This window comes from Argiope bruennichi, chromosome 3 (assembly GCF_947563725.1).
Source record: "Argiope bruennichi chromosome 3, qqArgBrue1.1, whole genome shotgun sequence".
Taxonomy (NCBI): Eukaryota; Metazoa; Arthropoda; class Arachnida; order Araneae; family Araneidae; genus Argiope; species Argiope bruennichi.
Genome location: NC_079153.1, coordinates 21936037 through 21963322, shown reverse-complemented (window position 1 = coordinate 21963322; position 27286 = coordinate 21936037). Strand labels below are relative to the sequence as shown.

At 29.8% G+C, this 27286-nt stretch overlaps 1 protein-coding gene across 2 annotated transcripts in view; it reads right to left on the bottom strand.

Moving 5' to 3' along the window:
* Positions 1-5433: 5433 nt before the first annotated feature.
* Positions 5434-27286, bottom strand: part of LOC129962608 (kielin/chordin-like protein) — a 70311-nt gene continuing 48458 nt past the window's right edge. For both annotated transcript variants that reach the window (XM_056076430.1, XM_056076429.1), the window contains 9 exons: positions 26762-26854; positions 24592-24684; positions 22119-22220; positions 21731-21817; positions 19513-19698; positions 18045-18176; positions 15896-16084; positions 14646-14738; positions 5434-5742 (listed from right to left, as the gene is read on the bottom strand). In XM_056076430.1, the coding sequence (XP_055932405.1) occupies positions 5735-5742; positions 14646-14738; positions 15896-16084; positions 18045-18176; positions 19513-19698; positions 21731-21817; positions 22119-22220; positions 24592-24684; positions 26762-26854 (983 nt within the window). In that variant the 3' untranslated portion in view covers positions 5434-5734. The remainder of the gene's footprint in view (positions 5743-14645; positions 14739-15895; positions 16085-18044; positions 18177-19512; positions 19699-21730; positions 21818-22118; positions 22221-24591; positions 24685-26761; positions 26855-27286) is intronic.

Sequence of the window (27286 nt, the reverse complement as noted above, 5' to 3'; positions counted from 1 at the left end):
CTTAAGTTCTAGTTTGTGAACATTGATTCAAATGGATCCATTGCAATATATTTTAATGCATTCTCCTTTTGAACTCTATTTTGCAGCCACATTTCACTAATATTTCACAACTTTTTTTTTACATAAGGAATTTTCCACGTGTGGAAGATAGTCATCAGTAATTTTTTTTTCATCGCCAAATTTCCGGTTATGAAAGTTCAGGATGTTTTTTTAGGTAATGTTTCCTGATTTACGCTTGTGGTGCTGCGCTCTTCATATTTAATTACATGACTGCACTTTCATTTGGCTAAATTTCAATTGCTCCATTTTATAGACAAATAAAATAAACGTTCGAATATTATTGCTAATAATTATGATGTTTATCGGACAAATGAATATTAATGAAACATCTAGTGAATTTCTGGTAGTTAACTTGACAAAAGCATTGTTTATGTCAATTGGATGGACTGTTTGCGCTCATTTTTTTTTTTCCACTTATAACACAAAATACCATGAGTATATCCATCCTATGATTGAATGAAATATTGATAATTATTAATTATTTCATATGATAATGAAAATATATCATGACGAAAATCATTCTTTGCTCTTTAACCTGATGGAAATAATACAAAATTCTTTAACATTTCGTATTTTAGGCGAAAATAACAACAACAACAAAGCAGATATTGCGAAAATGATGAGATCTGAATCCATTGTCCGCATACTGATATAATCAAGATCAGTATGCGGAACAGTATGCTTTATGCTTTATGATTGGACGATTGGGGTCTTCTTTTTTTTTTTTAATGCCATATAGGTGAAATCCAGGATACGCTTGTGTTTTCTGTATTAGAAATATCTTTATCTTCAGATGTGAAAACGTTTTTATTTCTTTTATATTACTCCTCTATCGTGAATAATTTAAAGTGAAATAAATCCTTTTTTTTTCGCATCTAAAGCAAGAAATTATTGTAGTCACAAAGGAATTTTGTGTAGAATAGATTTCCATTCCCGTTTTGATCAATCGGTGAAATTAAAGAAAAAAGGATTACACCCAAATCAATGCCACATTATTCACATAAATTATCTTCATATACTAGATTGAGTCACGAATGTGTGAATTTCAGATGTCCTAACAGTATTCATAAGTATTTTATTTTCTTTGGAATGAGTAAATGAGTTGTTACTGGTCATTCAGGATAACTGTAGAAATGATTCTGGCTCTTCCATTTACATCTTTATTCCTTTTTTTTTTTTTTGTATAGTTTTCTAACTAGTATCAGTGTGTAAAGATCTCATCATAACTAAAATTTTGTCTTCATCATGTGTATTTTGAAAAACGATTGAAACTTTTTCTTTCAAGTATAAATTTATTTATTTGTTGTGGTGTGGTCTGTATTTAGCTTACATATTGCAGAGGTGGTTGCAATCATCAAAAGTTTAATTTCAACTAGATAAGTGATTTCCATTTTAAAAAGAGAAAGTATTGTGGAATGACTTTTAATTGTTATACACTTTCAATCAGGTTGGGCGTTCTTGCCACCTAATTGTTTCATACATAGACAATATGAAAGCTGTAATGGAACAAAATTGTTTATATTGACTAGCATTCTTTTTGGACAAAAAAAAAAAAAATTAATTTCCATACATGACAGCCTTACTAAACAATCCCTCAAGGATTTTCCTATAGAACATTCAAAGTTCCCAACTTAATCTTAGTTTCAGGTAATATGTTAATTTAAATCAGTATGCAAAATGCATCATTAATAGAAAAACAGAAATTCAATGGGAAAAAATAATAATAAGATTTAGAGTCGTTGTGTTCAAATGGTAAGATTTCGACTGTACGGCTTGAATGTTCCAAGTTCAAAGCTGGATTCTACAGAATAAATAAATTGCATGGAATAGAATGCACTTTAAATCTAACATCGAGTATCAATTATAGCCTTTTTGATACTGTACGGGGAAATTTGCGGACTCAAATATCGTCTTCGTCGTCGGTCCGTGATTCGAATTTAAGAAATCTGTCCCGAAATAACTCCCGTGTTGCCACAAACCGAGATCGATTAACATAAAATTCGAAAATAATTTATCCCATGGTCATCATGTGGTTAAAGTCATCATTGGTCAAGAATATTATATAAGTCACGAATTGTTCTGCTATACTCTATTTAGCTTTCTTATATCAAATTGAATGGTATCCTAAATAAATAAGTAAAACAAGAACAATTTCTGAAAAAAAAGTTCACTGACAATCATAATAACGTCATTACTAATCCACAAGAACACTAAAACTTGTGGTTTAGGGTGTTTTACATTCAGTTAATGATATAGTAATGATATCTCAACGGGCGTGTTTTCTGACAGAAGTAAAGTTTTTTTTTTTTTTTTTTTTTAGCTTACCGACCGCACTATTACGCAAAATTTTGTTCAAAGGCAGAAGTGAACGTATACAGATTTCCGAGAAAGCGATTAGACTTTTAATGCCATCAAATGTTTGCGAAACTGGATTTTCAAGCATGCTCTCCATTTAAGATAGAGCACGGCTGCGACTAAAACCTGCTTTGCTCTCGAAATAAAAGATAAAGTCAGACACATTGAAACTGGTTGCAAGAAAATAGACTCATTCATCATGCTAATCATCATCAATAATAATCCTTAATAATTGCTATTAAGTATTATTAAACACTGTTTACTATAAAATAGATTTTATTGTGATATAAAAGTATAATTTATGAATGTAATTGAATAATAATATAAAAAATGTTTTAATATCTGATTATAAGCATTCCATTTGATTTTTATTCAAATATTTTCTTTATGATGCTACATAATTTTTTTTAATTCTTAATTCTGAGATACAAAGTTGAAAATTTTAATATCCTCTATATTATAAGGTAAGATGTCTGAAATTAAATGTCGAGATTACGATTTCACCCCTTTGATCTTGTTTGAGTCTATTATTCCTAAAAGTTTTGAAATCAGGTATTTAGAGCATACAAACTGTACTAAAAACTATTTCTCTAAATAACATTTTTTAATTAAATCATCGGGTGCGGTTTCCTCAAAACCTTCTTGCATGCATTCTAATAAAGGTATTATACCAGAAACTGCCTCGCATGGCATTGGCGTGCAAGAGTTACGAAATATTAAACATTTGGCATCAATTTAGCATTTTTACTGAATCTATCGTCTCAAACTTGGCAAGTTTTTTTTTTTGGCGATTAACCCTTGGCATGCAGTTAATAGTACCAGAAAATCGAATTTGTGCTTTAGTTTTGCTTTTTTCTCGACCGACTGACACAAAGTTTTGATACAAAACTGTATTTGCAATCACAAAATCTTATACAAAATTTAAGTAATTGTTTATTTTAATTACTGTGTTTAATGAATTCAAACAGGTTTCACAGGTTTTTGAAAGTACAGACAGACAGACAGTCAACCCCTTGTTAGTTTTGGCTCAAAATTTCACAAGTATCAATACAATAGAAGTTAAATCTGTGTACCAAATATTATCTATATAGTGTCTTCGTTTTGTAGTTATCGTGTTAACTTATATACGAAGAGACGAACTTTCTATGAGCAGATTTTATCAAAATTTCATAGATATCTGAAAATTTGGTCTAAAGATTGTATACTAAATTTCAGCCGACTACCTCAAAGCGTTTTTGAATTTTCTTTGTCAGAGACAGACAGACGGACATTTTCCGAAAATGTATTTTTCTAACTCAGGGAGGTCTAAAACGTAGAGACTCATCAAAATCTCGAGTCTCTATACTTTCTCTGTACTACGTATACGGGAAAGTAAAAATAGCAGTAATGAAAAACAAAGGAAATCTGCGGAATCTGCAGGAAGAGTCAAGGCACTTGTTTTTAAAACACTAATTTTTACGACACTCATTTTCATTGGTTTTTCAATAATATTTAGTGATTAAGACTTTCTTTTTTCTGAGATTTATTTCGTATTTGCTCATAAAATATTAACAGTGTATACATCTACTTTAAATGTACAATCAGAGATACAATTTCCATAAAAGTTTAGTAAGAAATAAGTTTTTCTGGAAGTCAAATGGTCAAAATCTAGTTTTATAAATGTTTAAAAAACCTTCCCAATAGATCCAGGGGTCAAATTGCGAACAAAAATGTTATGCATGGCAAGCAACTTGGATTACCATACGAATACAAATCTAGATTAGTGACGGCTATTTGTTTGAAAAATAAAAAAAAGTCTAGTAAGCCATTGCTTTTATTTCTAAATGAATACAGAATGTATTTTTTAGAAGACTTTAGGAAGTGCCGGCTCAGCTGTCGTCCTAGTTATCTGACGGCGAATGAAAATGACATGGTCCGTTCCCAAATAGGCATGTTGCTTCAAAATAGGACATTGATATAACTAAACTCCTCAAAATCAAAGACTAAAATTTGATAACCTCTATGCATGTTGATTACATAGCAAATGTTAAACAGTGAAGACATTTTATTGGAATATACATAAAAGTATCGAGAATAGATAAAATATTATTTGAGAAGTCACATATTATTTTTGTCTTCACAACATCTAAATAGAGATTTAATAACTCATCATATATGAAAGACTTTTCCTTATCACAACATAAAGAAGAAATGTTTAAAAAATGTTATTAATTTATCTGAATAAGGTAATAAACGAATACGAGTTAATTCGCTTATATCAGCTCAGTGAAAATCATCAATGGAAGCATCTGCGGGTATATGTGTTATTGGAAAATTGATAATGGGTTTTCTGAAACTTTCTCTTCCATTTATTATTTTTTGGGGGGTATGCACGTGTAAATATAATTTCCCTTCTAACGTTATTAATCATTAAAACATCTACAATCTTTGAACCTTATGTGTTTTGTTATCTCGCCTTCTCATGTTGAGTTTGAACATCGTATTTCTTTAAATTTGGTAAAAATAACCGTACAACTTTGGGAATGTTCTTTATTCTTTCTTGCATTTTCTTTCAAAAAAGATAATACTCCTAACGTATGGTAAAGAGTAATGGTGATTATTGATATCTTCTTTTTTAAGACGAAATTCCCTGAAAAAAAATTCCTATTATGTAGGAAATAAGTCTCATGAAACTAAGATACAAATCATTAGGAATGTACTTGTATCTCCTGACATATGGAGAAAATTTTTTATTCAGCTAAATTAAAGTGAACAGAAAAAATAAATAAAAGTAGATAAAGATCTCCAGAATTATTTAAAAGGAGGACTCTAAAGACATTTAAAACATATACATTCATCAAGATTTTGAAAACGAAATTTTCAATATTAACAATATACTTTTGTTTACCATGTCTCATTTAAGAGAACGTATAAATAGATAAACTTCAAACAAAACAGAAATGGAAAAACTGAAAATTTTCATTGAAAGAAGTAAAAATATTTTCCTTTAAGCGTAGAAAAAGGATAAAATAAAGACTATTTTCTTAAGACATAAAATTTATTGAAAAGCTCTTTCAAGGAGAATAGAGATCTGCATAAAGCATAGAGAAACATTTCAGGTTGATGACTGTGATACATCAGAAATGGTTGAAGATCGAAAGACATAGATGTTGAATGTAAGAGTCTATAAGAAAGAAAGTTCATCGTGGTTTTGTTTTTTCTTTGCACCAGAACAAGGAGGTGAGAGTGCCTGGAGCATTCGAAGGATTTCATCGTTCACTTTTAGCAACAGATGGATGAATTAGAATGAAAAGGCTTCTTCGGAAGATTTTCTTGAATTTCACGTACCTAAAAAAAATAAAGAGGATTAGGATTCATCGTAGAGCAAAGAGAAGGATTATTATTTATCATGCTATTTACCACAAGTATTAATTACCCCATTGACTGCCAAATTATTTGAAATATTAAGCCGAATAAGTTATATATATGGACAAAAAGTTTTGCAATAGTATAATTAATTTCAAATTATATTTGTTTTGAAATTATGGACAATTTTGATAAAAATATTAGTTTAATGAAATCATTTCACAAAAGACTGAGTAAGCAACAAATCGTTACTATAACCTTTAAATTACATATTTAATTACGGTATTTTATTATACTATAAAAACAAAATCAAAAATATAATGTTTCAAATGTGACAGTTCTGTTCCGTTCAACTTACAGACGAATTTCAAAATGGTTTGCTTGTTGTTTAGAAACGAAGTGCAGAATACACACTCTCAGACACTCACAGTATTAACTGGTATATATAGAATGAAATTAGTTATCAGGTGTAGCGAATATGTTTTGGGCTTCGAGTAGTGTACGTAAAATTACCAAATCCAAAATGGGAATCGTGGCGACTAATGGGTTAGGTTTAAATCAAATTTCTAGAAGATAAAAAGTATGCAATTAATAAGGATTTTAATATAAGAATTTTATATAAAACTTTTATACGATTATTATTCAGACGAAATAAATTTGTATTACGATTTTGTTTTATGTATTTTGTATAGAGTGCTTTTCTACTAGCCAAAGGAATTTTGCTACTCTAAAGAAGTATTTTATGATGCTTATTTTAACGGTTTTTCTCCTTTTTAACTAGATAGCATATACTATTTTGAGAACATTTTGTTATATTGTTTTAACCAAGAATCCGTAGATTTTTTTGGCATGTTTATGGATGGATTTGAAGTCACTTTTTATACCATATAATACCATATATTTTTGCATTAATAAGTTAAAAAATAAGGTAATTCAATACACGATTAGACTACTGAGACTAGATTAAAAGTTTAATCCGTTTACAATTCACTTCTTGTTTTAGTTTCTTTATATAAATTTCTCGTTAGATAAAGACATAAACTTAAAACAGCTAACAATCGATTTTTGAAATTTTAAGTTTAATTAAACTGCATTTTAAGAAATGTTAAAGAAGATTAGGAGGAACTTGAGATAAAAGTATTCAGAATTTATGAGAAAAATAGATATTATTGATAGTGAAACATTTTTAAATAAAGCCCATAAAATGTCTGTAAATGTGTTGAAAATAAAATGCAATAATTTTCTAAGATGCATAATATGAGAGATGACGATAAGTTAGTACTAAGAATTGAATTAATTCGCTGCAATATGTAAAGAATTAAATAATGGCGCCAATTAGAACAGCTTTTCGTTTAGGGATGCGGAACTATTTAACAAAACATTGAAAAGCAGAGCATTAAAAAAATGATGGTTTAGAAATAAATTAAAAACTTCTTTTATGCACTTCTTGTAAGAGGAGGAAAACTATTGTTTATATATTGGTCAAGGTGGATCTGTCTTAAAATATTTCCATCCAGATTTATAAAAGGTACAAGGACCATCTAGTAACATCGTGACTCAAGATGAAACAAAATGGTTATTAAGATAGTTTTCAAGTCAAAAAGACCTTTGATTATAATGATGATTCGTTTGTTGAGTGATTGCAAATTTTTACAAGGCAGTTTTTTTTATATCCTTTTTTGTGGACGAGGCAAATGGATGTGGATGAGATAAATCAAACCTCCGTGGTAGGTTTTTCTTTTTTTGAAGCATGTTGCAATTTCAAACAAATATTTTACTAATTATGAGAGGAATATCGCAAACTACGTACAAAAAGTCATATAAATGAAACAAAACTATAGTAAAAAACAAATTCAAGAATATTTTTTCAAACAGGCTTGTAGTTAAAGAACTTACAGGGTGCGGCACAAAAACTCGGACAAAGTTATTACATCATAGAATAAAAGTAAATTAATTTCTTGTTAACTTTTAATCATTTATTTTTGTCTACTACTTCAATTATGACATATTTTATAGTGTATCTTTTAGTTTATGTACTGATTTTGGCCTTTTTATAATGCCAAGCAAAAGATATGCTATTTTAAAGTTTGAAAAGAACAGTATGAAGTCGTTCGTTTGCTTAATATGCCTCGGCACACAGTGTCTGATGCAATCTGCCGTTTCAAAGAGCTTGGCAGTGATGGTCAAAGTCCAGGAAGTGAACTAAAACGTATGGTGAATACTTTCAGTAACCGTAGGTTATCAAAAAGCGAGTTCAATGAAATTCGAAGGTTTCCATAAATAAGATCGCCCGTGAACTGGAAATAAGGGACCGATCAGAGCAACGAATAGAAAATCAGAGCTTGGACTGAAGCCTTACAAGGTCCAGAAAGTGCAGCTCCTCACTGAAGAAAACAAACTCGTGCGGCTTCAATGACGCCGAAAACTTTTGAAATGGGCCGCAAGTCAGCGCTGAGAGAGATTCCTTTTCACTAAAGAAAAGCTCTATACCGTCCAAAAGCTCATAATTCTTAGAACTATAGGATCTAGTCTGTAGACGCTCCAAGCACTTCAGCAATTGTTAAATATCGCCAACATCCAAAGTCGTTCACCGTTTGGGGCAGAATTTGAGAAAGCGGCAAAATATATCTGGTTTTTGTGGACGAGGGTGTTATAATAAATCAAAAACTGTACCATTGGGGCACTCTAGAAGCTGTTGTGTTTCCGTGGGCCAAAACGCACTTCGGCAATGTAAAGTGGGAGTTAGAACAAGATTCTGCATCAGCTCACAAGGCTAAAAACACAGTGGTGGAAGGAACATTTTCCGGACGTGATATCATTTGGAGAATGGGCACAATACTCGCCGTATTTCAATCCCATGATAAAAGTGTGTGGTCCATTTTAGAGTCTAGGGATTGCACTAAACGACATAAAATTTTGGACTCTCTAAAGCAGTGGCTTCTGCTGGAATGGGATAGATTAAAAAAAGAAGACGTGTCTGAAAATTTCAATAAGCATTTGCGCCTCTGCATCACTGCAAAAGCCGTCCACTTTGAAAGCAATTAAATTTATTTATCAGTAAAAGTCTACTCTTATTATTATTTGCTATATTTTGTTAATTTATTAATTTTTAATCAATTTATATTAAAATTTGTTTGTCCGGGTTTTTCTGCAGCACCCTGTAATTTCCATCCAAATTAAAAGATATAGTTTTACACTAAATAATTAAATCATAAGTAGATATTTCATTATCAAGCATTTTTTGTAATATTTTAGAACAGATTTCGATTCATTTGATGGAATATATATTACAGATAGTAATGAGTGAATAAATGCTCTCAGATTCTTTTCATCTAAATTGGTATTAATTTCATTAAAATCTCTTTTTTTTTTGTTAAATTGATAACTGCTAACTGAAAAAATAGATTTATTGTCTATGCTTCTAGGGCAACGTATTTTTTAAGCATCCGTGTTTGAGAACATTGCTTGAAAGGAACATTATTCCCATTTTGTATGAAGTTAAAATAGTTGGCTGATTTTGTTGCTAGAGTATTGCCACATTTTTTAATAGACAGAGGCTCATAGTCATAGTTGACAGCTGTTGTGAAAGTCAATTTTGTATCAAGATACTTAGCTAAGTTAAGAATAATTGTAATATTTAAAGCACTCAACTGGAGTATTTTAGAAACAAATGATTCATTAATAAGAATTATTGTAATTAAAAGACTGAGAACAGAAACATTAAAACAAATATGACATTCTGCTAACATCAAAAAAAGTTAGCAACTTAAAATCTCAATTTTCTTAATTGCTGATTTCTTTACGTTCCTAATATAGTGTTAGAAAGCTATTTATAAATGATATATTTTTCTTAAGTGAATAGAAAATAAGAAGTGAATAGCAAAAAAAAAAAAAAAAAAAAAAAATGCTATTAGTTCGACAGGAAAAATGTGTATTTGTCAAATATAATTTAGAAAAAATGTATTCAAACATTGTGCAGATTCATAACAATAAATGGATGAATCATGCATAAATTTTCAGTAAAATTTGAATAAATTATTTCAAGAATTCCCGCAATTTTCAGAATAAAGACAAAAGTCTTTAATTTTTATAGAGAGAAGCAATCTAAAATTATTATAAATATATGTAATTAAGCTTAATTATTTAAATAATATAGAATAGTTTGCTTTAGGTTAATCAATGTCAGCGATTTTAAAAATTTTATTAAAAAAATGTTGCCTGAAAGGGAGTTGCCACTAGCAATACCTTGGCGTAATTGTATACTAGCCCAGAACACATTTCGCTCACCGCAAATCTAAAATTACAGTGCTGAACAGTTTTCAAAATTGCTGTCTGAATTTCTAAGGAAAAAATTATAATGTTGTCTTACAACTAGATGAGTTGAAAAATAGCGGAAATGTTTTCTGAGCGTTCATTTTCTCAGTTCTTTTGTTGATCTGTCATTTGAGGGAACCGTTCAAATACACTTTTCTGCTGCATTCTTGGTAATGATACTATTTCATACATCTAATTCGATCGCCATTTAAAAGATTTCTCTTACTTACACGGGCCAAATATTTATTACTTCATTATATCGGTTCAAACCCAGACTATTTTATCTTTTGAATTTATTCATGTATGGAAGAAATAAATGGAAAGCTTTAAAAAATTTTAACAAAACTTACAGAAACACTTTAAAGCTGTCTAACTTTCTCAACTAACTTCCACACTATTTCAGATTTCGTCTTAATTCCCCGCCTTATCCAAAAATAAAACTTTTAAAATATATGTTCGTCCTGATACTATAACGTGATAGTAGTCTTCACTTAAACATATATGCTGTTCTGATATCAATGAAAACGTATCTCAGAAATTATGAGAAAACATATATCAAGAATAAAAGAGCTAAATATGGATTAATGACTTAATGAGATTAATAATATTCACTGTCATGAATTTAATGTTTTCTCGATATAAGTTCGTCTTTATAATATTTTTTTCATTCTATTTTTTTAGAACTTGTTTACAAAATGATTTTTTTTATTTGTAACTTTACTTTTTAGAAAAGATTCTTTCTTTTGTATTTGCTAATTGTAATTATAGATTATATTTTTAAAACATTGGTTAAAAATATTTAAAAATTCAGAAGCACATCTGACAACTACAAAACATTTTTATAGCTCTCCAGAATTTAGTGCTAAAATTTTGAATGCATGAAATCATTTTGTCGCTTTAATAGTATAGAGATTTTCATAAAAGTCCCATGCATTTTTTTATTTCTAAAATGAAATTAATGAAATTATAAAATATTTGTCTCAAGCTGGGGCAGGGACGAGGAAGGTACAAGTGTACAAGATGCAACTATTAGGAGAGGGTGGTGCAAACACTGAATAATTATATTTTATTTTATTACACTAAATATGACAAGGGGTATGTAAAAATGTCCTTTATTCCCTATGGGCCTCTTTTCTTGTTACATTTCTTGATTTAAGAAATATAATAGTAAAATAAAATTAACGCATTGTAAAAAAAGTTAAACAATCAAGTTCAGAGATCTCTCGAGACATATTTAAAGTTTATAAGAAAAAGGCTAACAAAAAAATTGCAATAACAATGAATTGTTAAATTTCCATGTACTAAATGATTTAAATTAAAAATAAATTTTTAATTATATAGTAAACAAATTTAATATAATTCAATCTTTATTTTGATAACATGATAATAACGGTTAATCCGCAGTTAAGTGGAATTCGATCTGAAATTTATGATCGAATTCCACTTAACTGCGGATTTCCTGAATATTCAGAACTATGGTAGGAAATGAAAGAAGCATGGCACTATCTGTTCTGCAATGAGTTCTGTCAATGTTTTATATTTCTTTTCCCATGGTAAAGTTCAAAAACCTCAAAATTTATAAACAAATTACAAACTAAAATTAGTCTCTCGTTTGATCCTAGAAGTAACTTTCCAACTAATTTCTCTTTTGACCATATGACTTTCAAGTCATATATTTTTATATAGTGATTTTGAGAATCTACTTAAGTTTTACGTCATTGTCATGTTTTTATTTTTCTACATAATTTTTTTTCAATAATTAATCATATCTTCACTAGCACTTATAAACTTTATTCTAAAAAAAGGCCGTATTATTTTTCATGTTTTCTACTTATAAATTGTTAGAATCATTTTATTTTATTCCATTATTCTTAAAGTTGAACATCAGAAGCAAAATATGAAATTAAAAAAATGATTAAAAATGAAATAGAGCGAATTATAAGATAACAGAAAGTAATTATGAAAATATGATCAATGAAACTGTTGAATTTATTATATTCTAAATTACACTTATATGTCATTATTTATTTTAGATTATATATGGTATTATTAATAGATGAATATCTATTTATTTCACGTCATTTAGTTTTTTCTCTCGCATATTAATGAAAGAAATTCTATTAATAATTGGCGAGCTGCTAATTTTAAAAATAATAAATCAAAAGTTTTACTTTGTAACAAATATAAATTTTTATTTGTATTAATTTTGAATTTTTTTTTAATGTATGGCTACAGGAAACATTGGATCTTTAAATACAATAAAAATGATTAACTTTACAAAATAAGTAGTTGTATCTCTTTTAATAAGGAGGTGGAACCTTTTAATTCGAGTAAATTTGGCAACTTCTATGACTCTATACTCTGCAATTTGACAGAAAACTCACGTGAATAAAATGATTCACATTGCGTGAACATTATTGCATAAGACAGAGGAAGTCTACAATATTGAAATTTGTGACATTATAGATTTCGGCATAGTATCTTAACTCTTCTTTGCATGTCCCTATGAAGGGCACGCAAGAACTGACTCAGTAGTGAACTGAAATACTGCGGATGGAGATGGAAATGTTTCTTATAATGTTTGCAGTAATGGGAGTTATTATTTGTAGAACAAACTAAAAACAGGAGTAGATATTTGAAAGTTATCTATTATTTATGTTCCTATCACTCAGTGAAATGTAAAATTCAATTAGTTTTAGAGCTATTTTGTTTATATTTAAAGAAATATATCTAAAATTTATTTTTGATCCTCTATTTCCTAGCTATGCAGGTATGCCCATACCGAAAACTAAGATATATTCCATAGAGAAAAAAATAGTAAAAGAAAAATAATTAAATTCCACTACTATCTACAAATGAATATATTTCTATAGTTATGAAAAATTTTGCGCAAAAAACCACCAATTGTCTTTCCATTTCTTTGACAACTTGATGAAAAATAAAGTATTAGAATTGGTAGATAATATGCTATAAGAAGCAATTGTCTTCAGTGCGGAAATTCTTAATAAATCTGTGGTAAAATGTGAAATATAGTATTTGAAATGAATTCATCTTTTTCTTATTAAATAGCTTCTGCACGGTTTAATAGTTTCTGGTTTTGATTGCAACGCGATGGTGGAATATAAATCTGGGAAAAAACATTTCTATAAATCTCTCGTGCGATTCAGTTCCCGTTCAGAAAATGGCTACATTAAAACGTTTATCTATCGGACGTTTATTTTCGCTTGAAAAGAACTTCGCCTCACGTCAAACAACAATGAAGGAAGATCCACTCATGAGCGGATACGCGACGTCACATCGCTTTCAACGACATCCGCCGCAGGATGCGAGAATCGTATCTCCTGCACACGAAAGAGGTTCGAAGTGATGCTGTTGTTTTTGTCTCATTTTATAACATTTCGTAATGAATAAAGTGCATTTTCAATGAAGAAATGAACGATGATAAAACTGATGTATTAATAAACTGATGTAAATTTGTAAATTAATATATAGTTTTATCAAACATAATGATTTTTCACTTTTTCATGGATTTCAAGCCATTATACTTATATGTTAGTGTTATAAATAATAGATGTAGATATCATAAACAGATCTCTTTCCTAAATTGACGGAATTGAGTGCTTTCATAAGTTCATGCCTTTTCAGAGATACATTTACAATCGAAAAACAAAGTTATCGCGCAAGATGTGAACCAAGAAATTTAATTTAGAATGAAAAAAAATTAATGTATGATTTTGGAGAAGAAAGAAGTGTCGAGGTTGTTGGGCTTCGATATAGATAGTTATTAGCTGAATGAAGATTAAAGGATTGATTAAAGTTGAATTTGAATAAAGATTAAAGATTATTATCGAGGGTAGATATTTTAGGTGAATTTTTTGACGAAAAAACAAAACATGAAATGGTGATATAAACGTGTAATAAACAAACGTTTATTTACTCCAATATTTTAGATTTTCATAAACGATTTCATAAACGAATGAATTCAATAGCTCCACCGAATTTATTCTACGTTTGTAATTTCATTCCCATTGCATTTTTCATTTCGTTTTGAATGAAATTTCAAATTTCAGAGCTTTGATATTCTATTCTATTAGAGTAAAAAAAAAAAAAGTAAGTATAATGGCATTATAAACAGAACGATTTTTACCAGTCCAGCCCAAAATGTCTTAAAAAATCACAAAGTTGTGTCAAAAAAATTCAGACAGGTCAAGAAATGGGATTATAAATAGTATATAAACAACTTTCTACTGAGTACAAGAACCACGCTTGAACAACGCATTGATATGTAATAATATATCGATGTATATTTGTAACTGTTATAATGTAATGTAATTTTGTTTAATTATATGGGCTAATTGATGATTAATTGATTATATCAGACACTTTTTAAGAATTAAAAATGAGGCACAGTGAAGGTCAGGATTATCTATACTTTGTATTAATACAATTTTTAGTGATATTTCCGGTTCTTGATTTTATGCTCTTATTTCAGCACGGAGTGTAGGGTGCTATATTTATACATTTTTCGTGTTTTAATTTTATAATATTATTCAAAGTTTTTGAAATTTTACCTTGGCATGAACAGCTTGGACAAGGTTTGGTGGAATAGTCGAGAGTGCATCCTGGATCGCATTTAGGTGGGGAGCATTGAATAAGGGGTGGATCTATAAAGAATAAATTGTCTAAATTATTTCAAATCAATGAATGAGAGATAATAAAGTTTAGAGAAAGATGTGAAAATTATAAATGAAAAAACGCACATTTAGTTCAGTTTTAAAAAATAGATAATGTTGACCTTTCTTTAAAAATTTTTGCTCTAGAAATTAAATTTACATGTTTTATTCAGAAAGTAACTTCTATATTAACAATTTACGACCGTGTTGCCATCAGAAAAGTGAGCGTATGCACCGATTAGCTCGAATCATCATACATAGATACATCATTTTTAGGAAAGACAGAAAAGCAGATGTTGTTTAGTAGATTTCAAATGTAATGCTCAAGAAGATCAAGATTTATTATCATCTCCGCAAGACGATTTCAATGCAATGACACATTACAGATTTTCTCTGGCAATATTACGCCATACACCTTACAACTTAGACCTCATACCTCCTAATTTTCGCATAGTTCTATAATTTTAATGGTTTCCTTTCTATCAAAAAGTTCCAGAATGATCATGCTGCGAAAGAAGCTATTACCACCTGTTTATTTTACAGACGTCATTCTTCTGCAATACGGAGATCCAAAATTATAGTGCGGCGATGCTATAAGTGTCTCAACGCAGATAGTAATAACGTTTAAATGTAGAATAAGGCATGTATCTATGTAAAAAAATGAAGAGCTTTCCAACTGTATTTTCTATATTTTTTAAATGTCCAAAGGAATTTACTTTTGGGATATTATAAATATTAACGCAAGTAAAATTTTCGCAAATTTTTTGAAGCAATAAAAAAAAATGCATTCCTGTACCGAATTTTAAAAGTTTCATGATATCATCAGATAGTGATGATATCATGATATTATTTCTTCATGAAAACCGTGGCTCAGTTACTTAGTCTAAAAAAGAGGCATGCTTGTTTGTGCTGTAAAAGAGCGGAAAACAGAAAATAAGTAATACAGATAGTAATTTTTCTGTACCATATATTAATACACAGAAACACTCTTACCACCATGCTAAATTGAGAACTATGAATGCTCTGATAATTAAAACGTACGTTTTAAGTTTCACGTTTGTGCATGGCATTCATAATAGAGTTATATAAGATCACCGAACCGAATTGATGCAAGATATGCAATTTTTAATAATAACACGAAATCTCACCTTGCGCTTCAATGGGTTGACATCTCGGGCACCTCTCCCATTCTGATTTCCGTGGAGCGTACCCCGGCTGACAGTCTATTTCGGGGCAAGGAATGGGATTGCAAATGCATGATGGACATCCATGCTCGCTGAATCTCTCGAATCGACAGGGAAGCTCGCATTGCATAGGAATGCACATCTGACGCTCGCCTGAAAAACAAGTCAGAGATAACTTATACAGTACAACACTCGTGCATGAAACGAAAAAGTCTTCCATTCAAGTTTATTATCAATTATATTATTATGAGTAAAGATGCAATTAATAGGAAATATATAATTTATTTTAAATAACGCAAATTCTTTTTTTGATTAAGAGAAAATATCGTAAACGTTAAAAAATTCTATCACAAGATTCTGGGGAATTTCCACGTTTCAGTCTGAAAGGCACACTTTTTGGATTATGCCTGTCTCTTTGTCTGAAAATACAATAGAACAAACTTTGATGTGGTTTTTAAATCAAATTTGCTGATTTATAAAGTTTTGAACAAAATCTTTTCTCAGAACGTTTGTTCATCTACCCCCTGACAAGTGAATTCAATACCTACGATACGTGAGGAGCTAAATAAATAATTTAACGTACAATTTTAGCATCTAAAGTGGATCAAATCAGATTCTGACACAACAATGTCAATGAGTTGCACATCTATCGGTCTATATATTCTCAGGCAAGAAGAGACAATAACTTAAGAATACAACCATTTAGGTAAACGAATTCTGGTATGTTATCTTAAAGCCAAAATTATAATTGTGTGTGAAATTTCGGTTACAATCTCTAATAAGAGAAGGCGCCCAAAATGAATAATTGGTTTTCTTCACTAAATTACCAAGCACAAAACGTTCTTTTGGAAATAAAACTGCCTGGCCAAAGTGCACAATTTTTATTCTGAAGAAGGGAGAATAACATCTGCCATAGGGAGTAAACGAGAAAACTTAGGAGAGATCATTTAAGTTGGTTGGATATACGAACGAAATATCGGTATTTCTATTCTCAATTATAAGCCGATAACTACTGCTCACTGATTTCGCAATGAATAATTTCAAATTGATATGTCTAAACTTCAAGGATCTGCCTTTTTCTAAAATATTCTTTCTTTATAGAATTGTCTTTTTTTTCTGAATTAATAAATATTGATAACGATTATATAACATCATACATCGCACACCTTTCTTTTCATCCTCCGAAATGATAGTTAATTAGAATATAAATATACGGTACTGGTTTCGTAAGTTTAAACCAAAGCAATCAAATGTTTATTTAGAGTAATATTCAAAATGAGTAGGAAAAAAATAAAATATCTACTTAAAAAATAATAAAGACAAAAAATATAGGGCTAAATGATAAATATAGCCGAACGCCATTGAAACTAAAATACATAAATACATAATAACAAATTTGTCGTGTTGAAGATTCTAGCGCTGAATAAACTTTCAAAACATAATAAAATATTTCTTCTTCTCAAACATTGCACTTCTGAGGTCCGTAAACCCATATTGATTTCCATCACTTTTTGTTTTCTGTTCAAAGAACATAAAATGGCGCTGCCACATTCATGAATTATTATAATTAAAATCTCTTGAGCCAATTACCTTTACTATTTGTTGCTAATTTTGTAGAATATCGAGAAATAAAAGAATCTAGACTGCTGCATAATGCATGATATCTCCAATGTAAGCATTTTTTTTTTTTTTTTTGAGCCTGAGAATTTTTTGAATCTGGAATCTGGAACCAGATGAGAAAAGGTCCGTACTTGGTCGGGTTCAAGGTCCAAACGAGTGTTATCTTGTTATCTGTAACTCGTTAGGCCTTCATTTGCATGAGTAGCAATTCCATGAAAGTGCATTAGTACATTAAGCACGCTGTTGGTTTACGGTGTTCGAAAGAACAGTTCATCGATCGATGGTGGTCTAAAATATTACATTTAAATCTTGGCTTAAGATGAGCGTGCTTGAAATAGCAAGATCAACCAGAAGAGGGCGCTTAACATTGAACTGGTTTAAATATTACTTGTAAATATATATTTTGATCAGTAAAGCGAGATTAATTAATTGTAAAAGAGAAAAATTGTAAAAGAGAAAATTAATTGTAAAAGAGAATTATATGAATATTTACCTGATCTTCCTCTGCAAATGCACATGGGGCAACGTTCTGAGGGCGAGGCAGAGGTGAGGGCTCTCTGGCAACCGGGGCCGCACTTAAGTCGGGAGCAGAAAGGATCACTGAACGCATTGAGTTGCATGGAATCTGAAGAGAGAGAGAGAGAAAGGGAGTATGCATTTAAATGACGCCAAATGAAAGATTTTCTATCGCAGTTTACTCGCTTCTTGTTTAAAAAAAAAAGCTTTTATTCTTCCTTAAAAAAACCATTAAAATGTAATGATTCTGTTATGCGGTTAACTGCCGCAGAAATTTGTAAGTTTACACATGATATAAATTTGCAGCTCATGAATCTTATTTTGCAGGCAGATAACTATTACAAATGACTAAAAGTAATTATTGTAGAATATCAAAAACAAATTAATTTGCTTCGTGTGAAAGAGAATAAAATTTGAAGGCCATTTTTCCTTTCATAGGGCAGGAAAACATAACTTTTAAGTAAGCCTGATTTAATTTCACGGCTTTAAAATATCATTATAAGAATTATTCTAAGTAAATTATTGATATATTTTTGGCAGCTGAAACTCTGTTTAAACAACTATCACTAGAAGCAAATTAAAGGTATGTTAGAGAAAACTGTGAATTTAATGTTAAATGCTCTTAGATTTTTTAAGTTATTGGGTATTAAAAAATAAGAGCATTTCGTACATAAAACAATATTTTAGATTCAAATTTCTGTATATTACTTTCATTCTGCAACTAGACGGAACATTACAATTTAATCTGTCTAAATTAAATTTCTATATGAAAATTGCTATATTTTAATACTTTTTATACCTTTTATCATTTGTTTATCACAATCCAGGCAAATGCGAATTATGCATTACTTAATTGCATAAATTCTAACAGTTAAAATAGACATGAAATTCTGATACACAGCTAAAATTTCATTTAGTTAAAACTAATATTAAAATTTGAAAATAAAAAAAATCAATTTAAATCTTTTTCATTTCAGTGTATTCATTTTTTGTATTCAAGTCTTTAAATTAATATTGATATTTCTTTGACATTTTATGGGAAATACGTAATGCAAGGATATACGTGAACCTTTAAAACAAGTTGTTTAGCTTAAGAAATGTCATGATATTCTTTTATATTAAAGAAATTTATGTGATACTTTCAGAGACTACAATAACCAATAATGAAAGCAAGCATTTTTAGGGAGGAAATGGAAAAAAATTCTAATGAAAGAGATATCTTCCTTGGGAATAAATGTTCAATTAAAATTTCAATGTTGTGCGATGCCACTAATGTCAAACAATATCCTTAAAATGAATTACAATTTGTCTATGGCTTTTATATAATCAAAAGCATCCAATTATTCACATACATTGTCATTTTAAACATATTTAAATTAATTAGTAATTCGATTCAGAGATTGCATTTGATGCTCGATAGAAGCACGCAAAAAAAGTATGCTTACATCTCCTCTGGAATCTGTCACAGATGCAGGTTGGACATGGTCTTGCATTGGTATCTAATCTGCACCCTGGACCACAGTTGGGTGGCGTGCACAAGGGACACTGGCAAGTCGGGCAGCCATCATTTCCTAATACCTGTTGACAGTGGCTTTCGCATTTAACCGGAGCACACTGAAATGCAGGGGGACCTGGAAGGAAGTGAAATAGTTAAGCCATAAAATTAAGCCCTTCATCCGAAGAAATGCGGTTTTCATCAGACTTTCATCGTTAAACCGAATTAAACTAGGAACAAATAAAAACTTAAAACATGTATTAGTTTCTGTAAAGGGAAAAACTTTTGTTTGTTTTGCATCTGATTTTTTTTTTGTATCTTTTGTTTTTTCTTGTAAAAGTGCTAATTATATCCTCATGAATGTACGAAATTTTTAGTTGACAGTTATATTAAGCAATTATCTGTATTGTAATACTAAAACGATTTATTGTTTGGAAAGTCAATAGATACCAAGAAAACGCTACAAGGTTACAATGTTAATGTGTGTAGCAAGAACGAGTGCAAAATAATCTTATTTCTTTTTAGGAAAATAAATAAATTCATATCGTTTATTATTTTTAAATGAATTTCTTGAATATCTTATGTGTACAACTTTTGTGATAAAGCTACGGGAAAAATAAGAATAATGAATTACATTATCATGTTGGATTGCATTACATCCTCACTAATATGAAACACAAAGCACATTATTAGGCAAAAAAAGTTTGCAAAGTATATCAAACACTCTTTCTTTTGCACGAAATTCAATTATTAAGTCATCTATTTAGAAATTTGAACTTCATTTCTAAAGAAAAATATAAAATAATAGAATTACTTTAAATTTCTAATGTAAATATATAAAGATAAGCTACAATAAGATCGTTTTTTTAATCGACAACAATAAGACAAACAGCTTACATTGAACAACAGAAACGGAAATGATATAATAACCAAATATGTTTAAATCTTTAAAAAGGTTATTAAAAAATCAAAATCAAAATGAAAACTTTTTCACCACAGAACCTTTTCAATAATTTTCTTAATTTAGAATTTTGTTTTTTCCCTTACCAATTACTATTTATACCATTGAGCAACGCTAGAATATGCAGGGTGGTTATAATTAAAGTTCCACTTTGAAATGGGAATAAAAGGAAAACTACTGGACCAAATGTTAGCAAACTTGGTAATAGTTTAAAAGAGGCCATTAAAATTTCATTTCTGCCATAAAAAGTTCAAAAACTCACCACCAGTTGTGAAATGACGTCGTTGTATGCAATGTTGTTAAGTAAAATAGGACATGAAGATATCGGTATCAAATGTGTTGAATCGTTTCTGAAACGTGTTACAGAGCATGTTCAATGTGTGTTATCTCAAAAGGAATGTTAATGGTGATAATTTAAACAATTTGGCGGAACCGAAAGAGGCGATACCCCGACATGTGCGCAACTTCCCTCCTGATATGCTAAGACCTACTGTTGAAAATGCAGTAATGCCATTTAACATGCTTTCAGAAAATGGTGGAAACCACATTGAACATGCTTTGTAACACGTTTCAGAAACGATTAAACACATTTTAAACCATGTCCTATTTTGCTTAACAATATTGCATACAATGCCATTTTTCCTCTGGTGTTTTTTTTTTTAATTTTATTTATTTTTTATTTTGGCGGAAAAGAATTTCCCATGACCTCCTCTAAACAATTACCAAGTTGAATAACATTTGGTTCAGTCGTTTTCTTTTTATGACCATTTCAATGTGGAACTTTAATTATAACCATCCTGTAATATTAAAAAAATTTAAAATACAAATTATGCTTTATTCATAAGAAAGGAAATTAAGATGGCTATCTGATTTGTTATCGGTTATTTACCACAAAAGCAGATATGCCAATTGTTCGCAGAAATCACACAGCTGTTGTTGTTTAGATATTTTATAATAATATTTACTCCTGTCTTATAAATATTAAAACAAATGAACTGGTGCATATTGGAATAGTCCATTGTGTGCGAAAGGTAATATTTAAACAATGGAATTTATTATCAGTACGAAGAACAAAAGCAGAAAATTACCTTAAAAGTTAATAACAAAAAGCGTCTACTTATTTATTCTATTTAAACCAATAATCTCGACTTCATGTAATTCTTAAAAGTAAACGCAAAAATAAACAGAAGTGAGAGCGCATACTTACGTCCTTCGCATTTGCAGACGGGACAAGGTTGAGCACTTTGATCGATGGTACATCCAGGGTCACATTTCGGCATGGAACACTGAATAGCTGTTGGAATGATCAGAAAAAAAATATTTAAAGTGTTTGACACTGATGTTAAACATGTGTGTCGGTTAAGATAGTAAGTCGGTTGTTAAGATAATTATTATAGTTGATTGAGGACATTGTAAAGGCAACATTTATTTACATTCACTACTATTCATGTAGTAGACCGCTTATATGTATATATTGATTTCAAGCCATTTGATGAATCCTTTAATTATATTTTTAATTCTTTAATAAAGCATGTAGGGCAAAATTTTCTGGATTTGATGTACTTGAAAGATAAAATTTTGAAAAAAACACTCACCTCCGGTTCCTGGGCAAGCACAGCTAGGACACGGTTGCGTCGCGTAATTTATGATGCAGCCGGGATCGCATTTCGGTGGGGAGCATTGAACAAGGGGAGGACCTTAAAAGAAAATGAGAATTCTTTTTATAAGATGCGTAGGAAATGATTGCGCGATGATTCAAAATGAAATGTACAAATTTCCAGAATGGATTTCCGGATCTACAAATCATATTATAGTGAGCGTAATACACGATAAAGTTGATGATGCTTTTTAAAAGTTGTATCATAGACGATGTATTTGATGTAGAATATTAAATATTTGAATTATAGTTTGAAGCGATGAATATGAATTAATGAATCATAAAAATTCTTTTACAGCTCTGCCCTTAATAGGGTTTCGTAGTAAATATGCGAAATACTGCTAAAAATTAAAAGCTATTCAAATTAAAAGTTTAATAAATATAAAAATTAATTTTAAAAATTGCATTAAAATTTTAAAAAAACCCTCTTTTTTGGTGAACACCTACACCTTGAAGGAAGCACTTCAAAATTTGGTAGTTCTAGATCCTTTGATCTGAGGTTTAGAGCGTTTTTGAAAGAATTTTTCATCATGCATGTCCGATTGATAGCATGAAAATATAAAAAATTTTACTATGTTAGATTAATATTGTAAAGATTAAAGATTAATATTGTAATAGTAAACATTAAAAATGTGTTTTTTAGGGGTTGAAAGAAATCGAATTTTATTTTTCTTCCTTTTATTTAATATTAGTTTGTATAAACACTGATTATACCAGTTTGGTAACTCAATACATATAGAATATAACTCCAGACTCATCTTCGTCACCTTACGATGATTCGAAATTATGAGGTTTTTCCTGAATAGTTTTGGTATGATTTTGAAATGGAACATTAATTTAAGAAATCAAGAAACATAGAAAATTGCTTCATATGAAATTGTTACACGATGACAGACAACTACAAGCGAACCGTTACCGAATTATATTGGAAAAAGTAACTTATTCTTAGTACTCGAGTTTTCAAAATTAATCTTTAATACAAAGATGATGAGAATAATTTTGATCGGACCGTATAAACTATATTAATCATTTCATATGCCCATATCGTGTACTCAAGCCTTTCAAAAAGTGGTTTAAGATGTAAAAAAAATGCTAGCATCTGCATTTTGTCTGATTATAAGTCAGGTGAATAACTCAAGCTTATCATTTGGTTATTTCGACAAAATTGTTCTCTTGGTGCACCTATGAGATTCTGAGATAGTGACTCGTCCTCATTGTTGGACAAATCATGTGTCAAATTCATCTGGCAACAGCGATGTATATGTGTGTAAATTAAAGAATGATTGATCTAATGACAAGAATTAACCCTCGTGAAAGAAAGTGGAAATCTCAAATTCTGCCAGAGAAGTTTGCTAGTATAGAGCATACTATATATTTAAATCTGTGCACGGTGAGTGGGGAAGGAGTAAGGCTTTTGGGATTTAAAATATATTTAAAAATTCTCATTCTATCAACGAACTTCTTTCATAATACTAGCACATAGTTTAAGAAGGGAGAAAAACATTAAGATGTCATAGTGCAGACAGGATACCATTTTTTTAAATTAAAAACCATTAAATGAAAATGACAATAAAATAAATCAAAACGACCATGATTCGATTTTCAATTTCAGGATAAGAAGTTTCATCTACTTTATAATCTTTTTCTCTTGATAAATGCCTTTTTGATGAGATATATTTATTTAGAAAACTTTTTTATCATTTTTTTATTGATTCACAGAATTGTGGACAGAATGAAACGGAATTTGCTTTTTAGTTAAGTAGTGGTTTAACTTCTAGTTCTGGCTAATCGTAACCGTTACCTAAAGTTATGAATAACAATTTAGCATTTATGGGAAACTTTCTCCTCTTTTAGCTGTCCAAATTGGAATCATCATTAAAAATGACGCGAAGTTGCACTTAATGTATAGACATTCGATTCTCTTTCTTTAGCTAATTGACATCGGCTTTTTCGAATATTTTAAATTTTTCTTAAAACAATCAAATTCCTATCCGACTCCATTCTCTGGCATAAAGCAAGATATTTTGAAGTTCTGGGCACAGGTGTGGACACGAAAGATAAATCAGAATTGTCCGGGACAATCCGTCCTATCTATCTGATATGTTAAAAATTATCTGATAAAAATTATGGGCATTTGATAACCGAACGTATACCTGAAATGAGAGCAAAAATTCTAAAATGCCTAAAGTATATTTGCTAATTTGGCTTCTTTTAATTCTTTACCTATGTGAGCGTTTAATACTATAGTTCTAAGTACAGAGTGGAAGAAAGTTCTGTCGATTCAGTAATTAGAAATTTAATAAAATTAGTCACAATCATTGCCAAAACACTTTTCCAATCTTTCTAACTCATATTATTATGGCACACGACAAATCTCAAATACTCAAAAGGAGAGATAAGAAAATATTCACCTTGACAAGAGCAACTGGGGCAGGGTTTCGTAGAATAGTCAATATTGCAACCAGGATCACATTTGGGGGGAGAACACTGAATAGTTGGAATACCTAAAGACGAAAGAAATTATTACTAATAATCAAAGGTTTACGAAAGAATGAATTTTATTATCTGACTTCTGGAATGGTAAAGCTGTGAAAAAAACTTATTACTATTATAATAATTTTTAATAATTTGTTTGAATTTGCACCTTTATGTTTATAAGAACAACAAAATTACAAGTATTTGCTATGTTCGAAGCACCAAATTTGGCCGCAAAAAGTTTATTTTCTTGACAAGAATGGAAACTACTAAAGTCAATATGACTTTAGTAGTTTAATATAACGTTTTGATAAAGTCATATGATTAAGTGGATGACATTTGATACCATTTTTAAACTTCAAAAATGGCAGTGATGTTTTATCTTAAATGAAATGTTAATTTAAAAAAAATAAGCATTTGCTTTACAAACTATTGCATATCAGTTTTCAATTTATCATCATCAAATTTTCAGTTAAAACTTCACTTTAAGTAGAAGCATTTTAGTATTAAATTTGTTGTCAGCTCATGCAGAGCAGTCATAGACTCAACTTCTCTATCATTTTTCAACTAAAATAACTTATTTGATGCGTTTTTCAAGTGAAATACACAGTGAAGAGTATACATAAAAAATTAAAGACAATTTATTAATGTGAGTATATTTCCAGTATACAATATTGAAGTCAAAATGTAATCATCTTGAATTTTTGTCTTTCTCATTTTCGGTAATTGTTTTAAACCAAAACAAAATTACCAAATTTTATTAAATTTACTCGTTCCTGGTAGGGCTTCATAAAATTGCCCATGTTTTAATACAACATTTGAAGAGCTTAATCAATCTCTATGAAGCATTTTGCCTGAGTCTGATAATCATTACAAGACAATTTTCCGTAGGAATTATTTTTGGTCATTTGGAATATTTGGCTAGAATGAAGTTGATTTATGGTTTGACAACAGATTTCTCATAGCCATCTGACTGATCACCTGTAATTGAAGTCTATTTTTGTCCCATTGATAAAGCCCTATTTAGTATTTAAATTTTTGATCTATAAAAAAAATGGTGTTTTTCTTCGGCGGTATTAGAGGTATTACGCAAAGAGGGTAACATGAATAATATTTATGATTATAAAAATTGGCTTATTTCTGAAGTAGGCAGAGGAAGTATAGAAAACTGTATAGCATTGAGCAATACAGATTGTTCAATGAGTCTCCGATATCTTCCACTTAAGTTGACGGAAGTAAGTTTAAATAACAAAAGCATGTTTTTTAAAAAAATTGAATATTCTAGTGACATCCTATCCAGCGATATCTCATCCATTTCTGTAGGATTTGTATTAATTTGCGAAAATTAAAATAGGTGACTACGATGGAAATTTATTTAATTAATTTATTTATTTTGGAAAAATATTAAATATTTGTTTATTTGATTTTTTTATTTCAGAACAGTCTCAGAAATAAACACATTTGAATAGAACCACATTTGAATTTTTTTCTAACATTATACTTTGGGAAGTTATATCAACTTTTATATTTGCATAATACATGTTTTAATGCTATTTTACATCTTTAAATGTGATTTTCTCAAATTCTTAATTTTGACAGCATTTAGTTTATGGAAAATGCCACAAATTAGACTCTAATGCACATTTTTAATTCAAATATGGTATAATAATATCAGTTCTGAAGTATAGAATCAGCTGTTCAGTTATAAGTAATATATGGATGTTTTAATGCTTCTAAATGCGAAAACAACAGGTCATTTCAACTTCATTTATCAGTTGACCCCCAATATGTAAAGATTGGATTGAAGAAAAACATCTTTTTTAATTCAGGAAATGAGAAATGCATTTGTTAAGCTATCAGCAAGATTTTGAGCAAATAATCTTATAAACCTTTAAATTAGAAGATTTTTGCTTTATACATCTTTTTAACAAAAAACACACACATTTTTTCCAATTAAAAAAAATTATTTACTATTTTAAGCAAAAAATTCAAAAATATTACAATTTTACATCCATAGTTACATACTTTAAGATTTCTATTATTGGACAGCAAAAACAATAGGATGCTCTAACATTTACGGTTTGGGAACTTAAGAAACATATTCACCTGGGCATGAGCAGCTTGGGCAAGGCTTGGTGGAATAATCTATGTTACAACCAGCATCACACTTCGGTGGGGAGCATTGGATGGTTGGAGCACCTGTAAGGCAAGGTATTTGCTATTGGTGGATTCAATAACCATTGATTTACATTCTTAACAAATCACACTAGTGCTTTTCGTGTTTTTGGATCACACAATTCTTAATTACCACAAGGGCAAAAAAAAATCTTATGCTGAAATTTCACCTGTCTTCTAGGATTTGAAGATAAAAAAGAAAAATTAATAAGGCCCTTTACTTTGATTTTAGTGAAAAAGTGATTGATCCATAACCAATTTTATCCATAATCATGATGATCTATTGTTAAAGAGAATTTTTTCGTTCCCACAAATTTTAGTCTTTGCCATGTTTTTTAGGGGTGGAGGGTTATTTTTAGAATATTATCTTTACAGTTTTCATTTCATTTAAGTGTATATTTCAAAGAATTGATAAAGTATATAAGCATCGTTGATAGTTGGATTATTCGCTCAGTT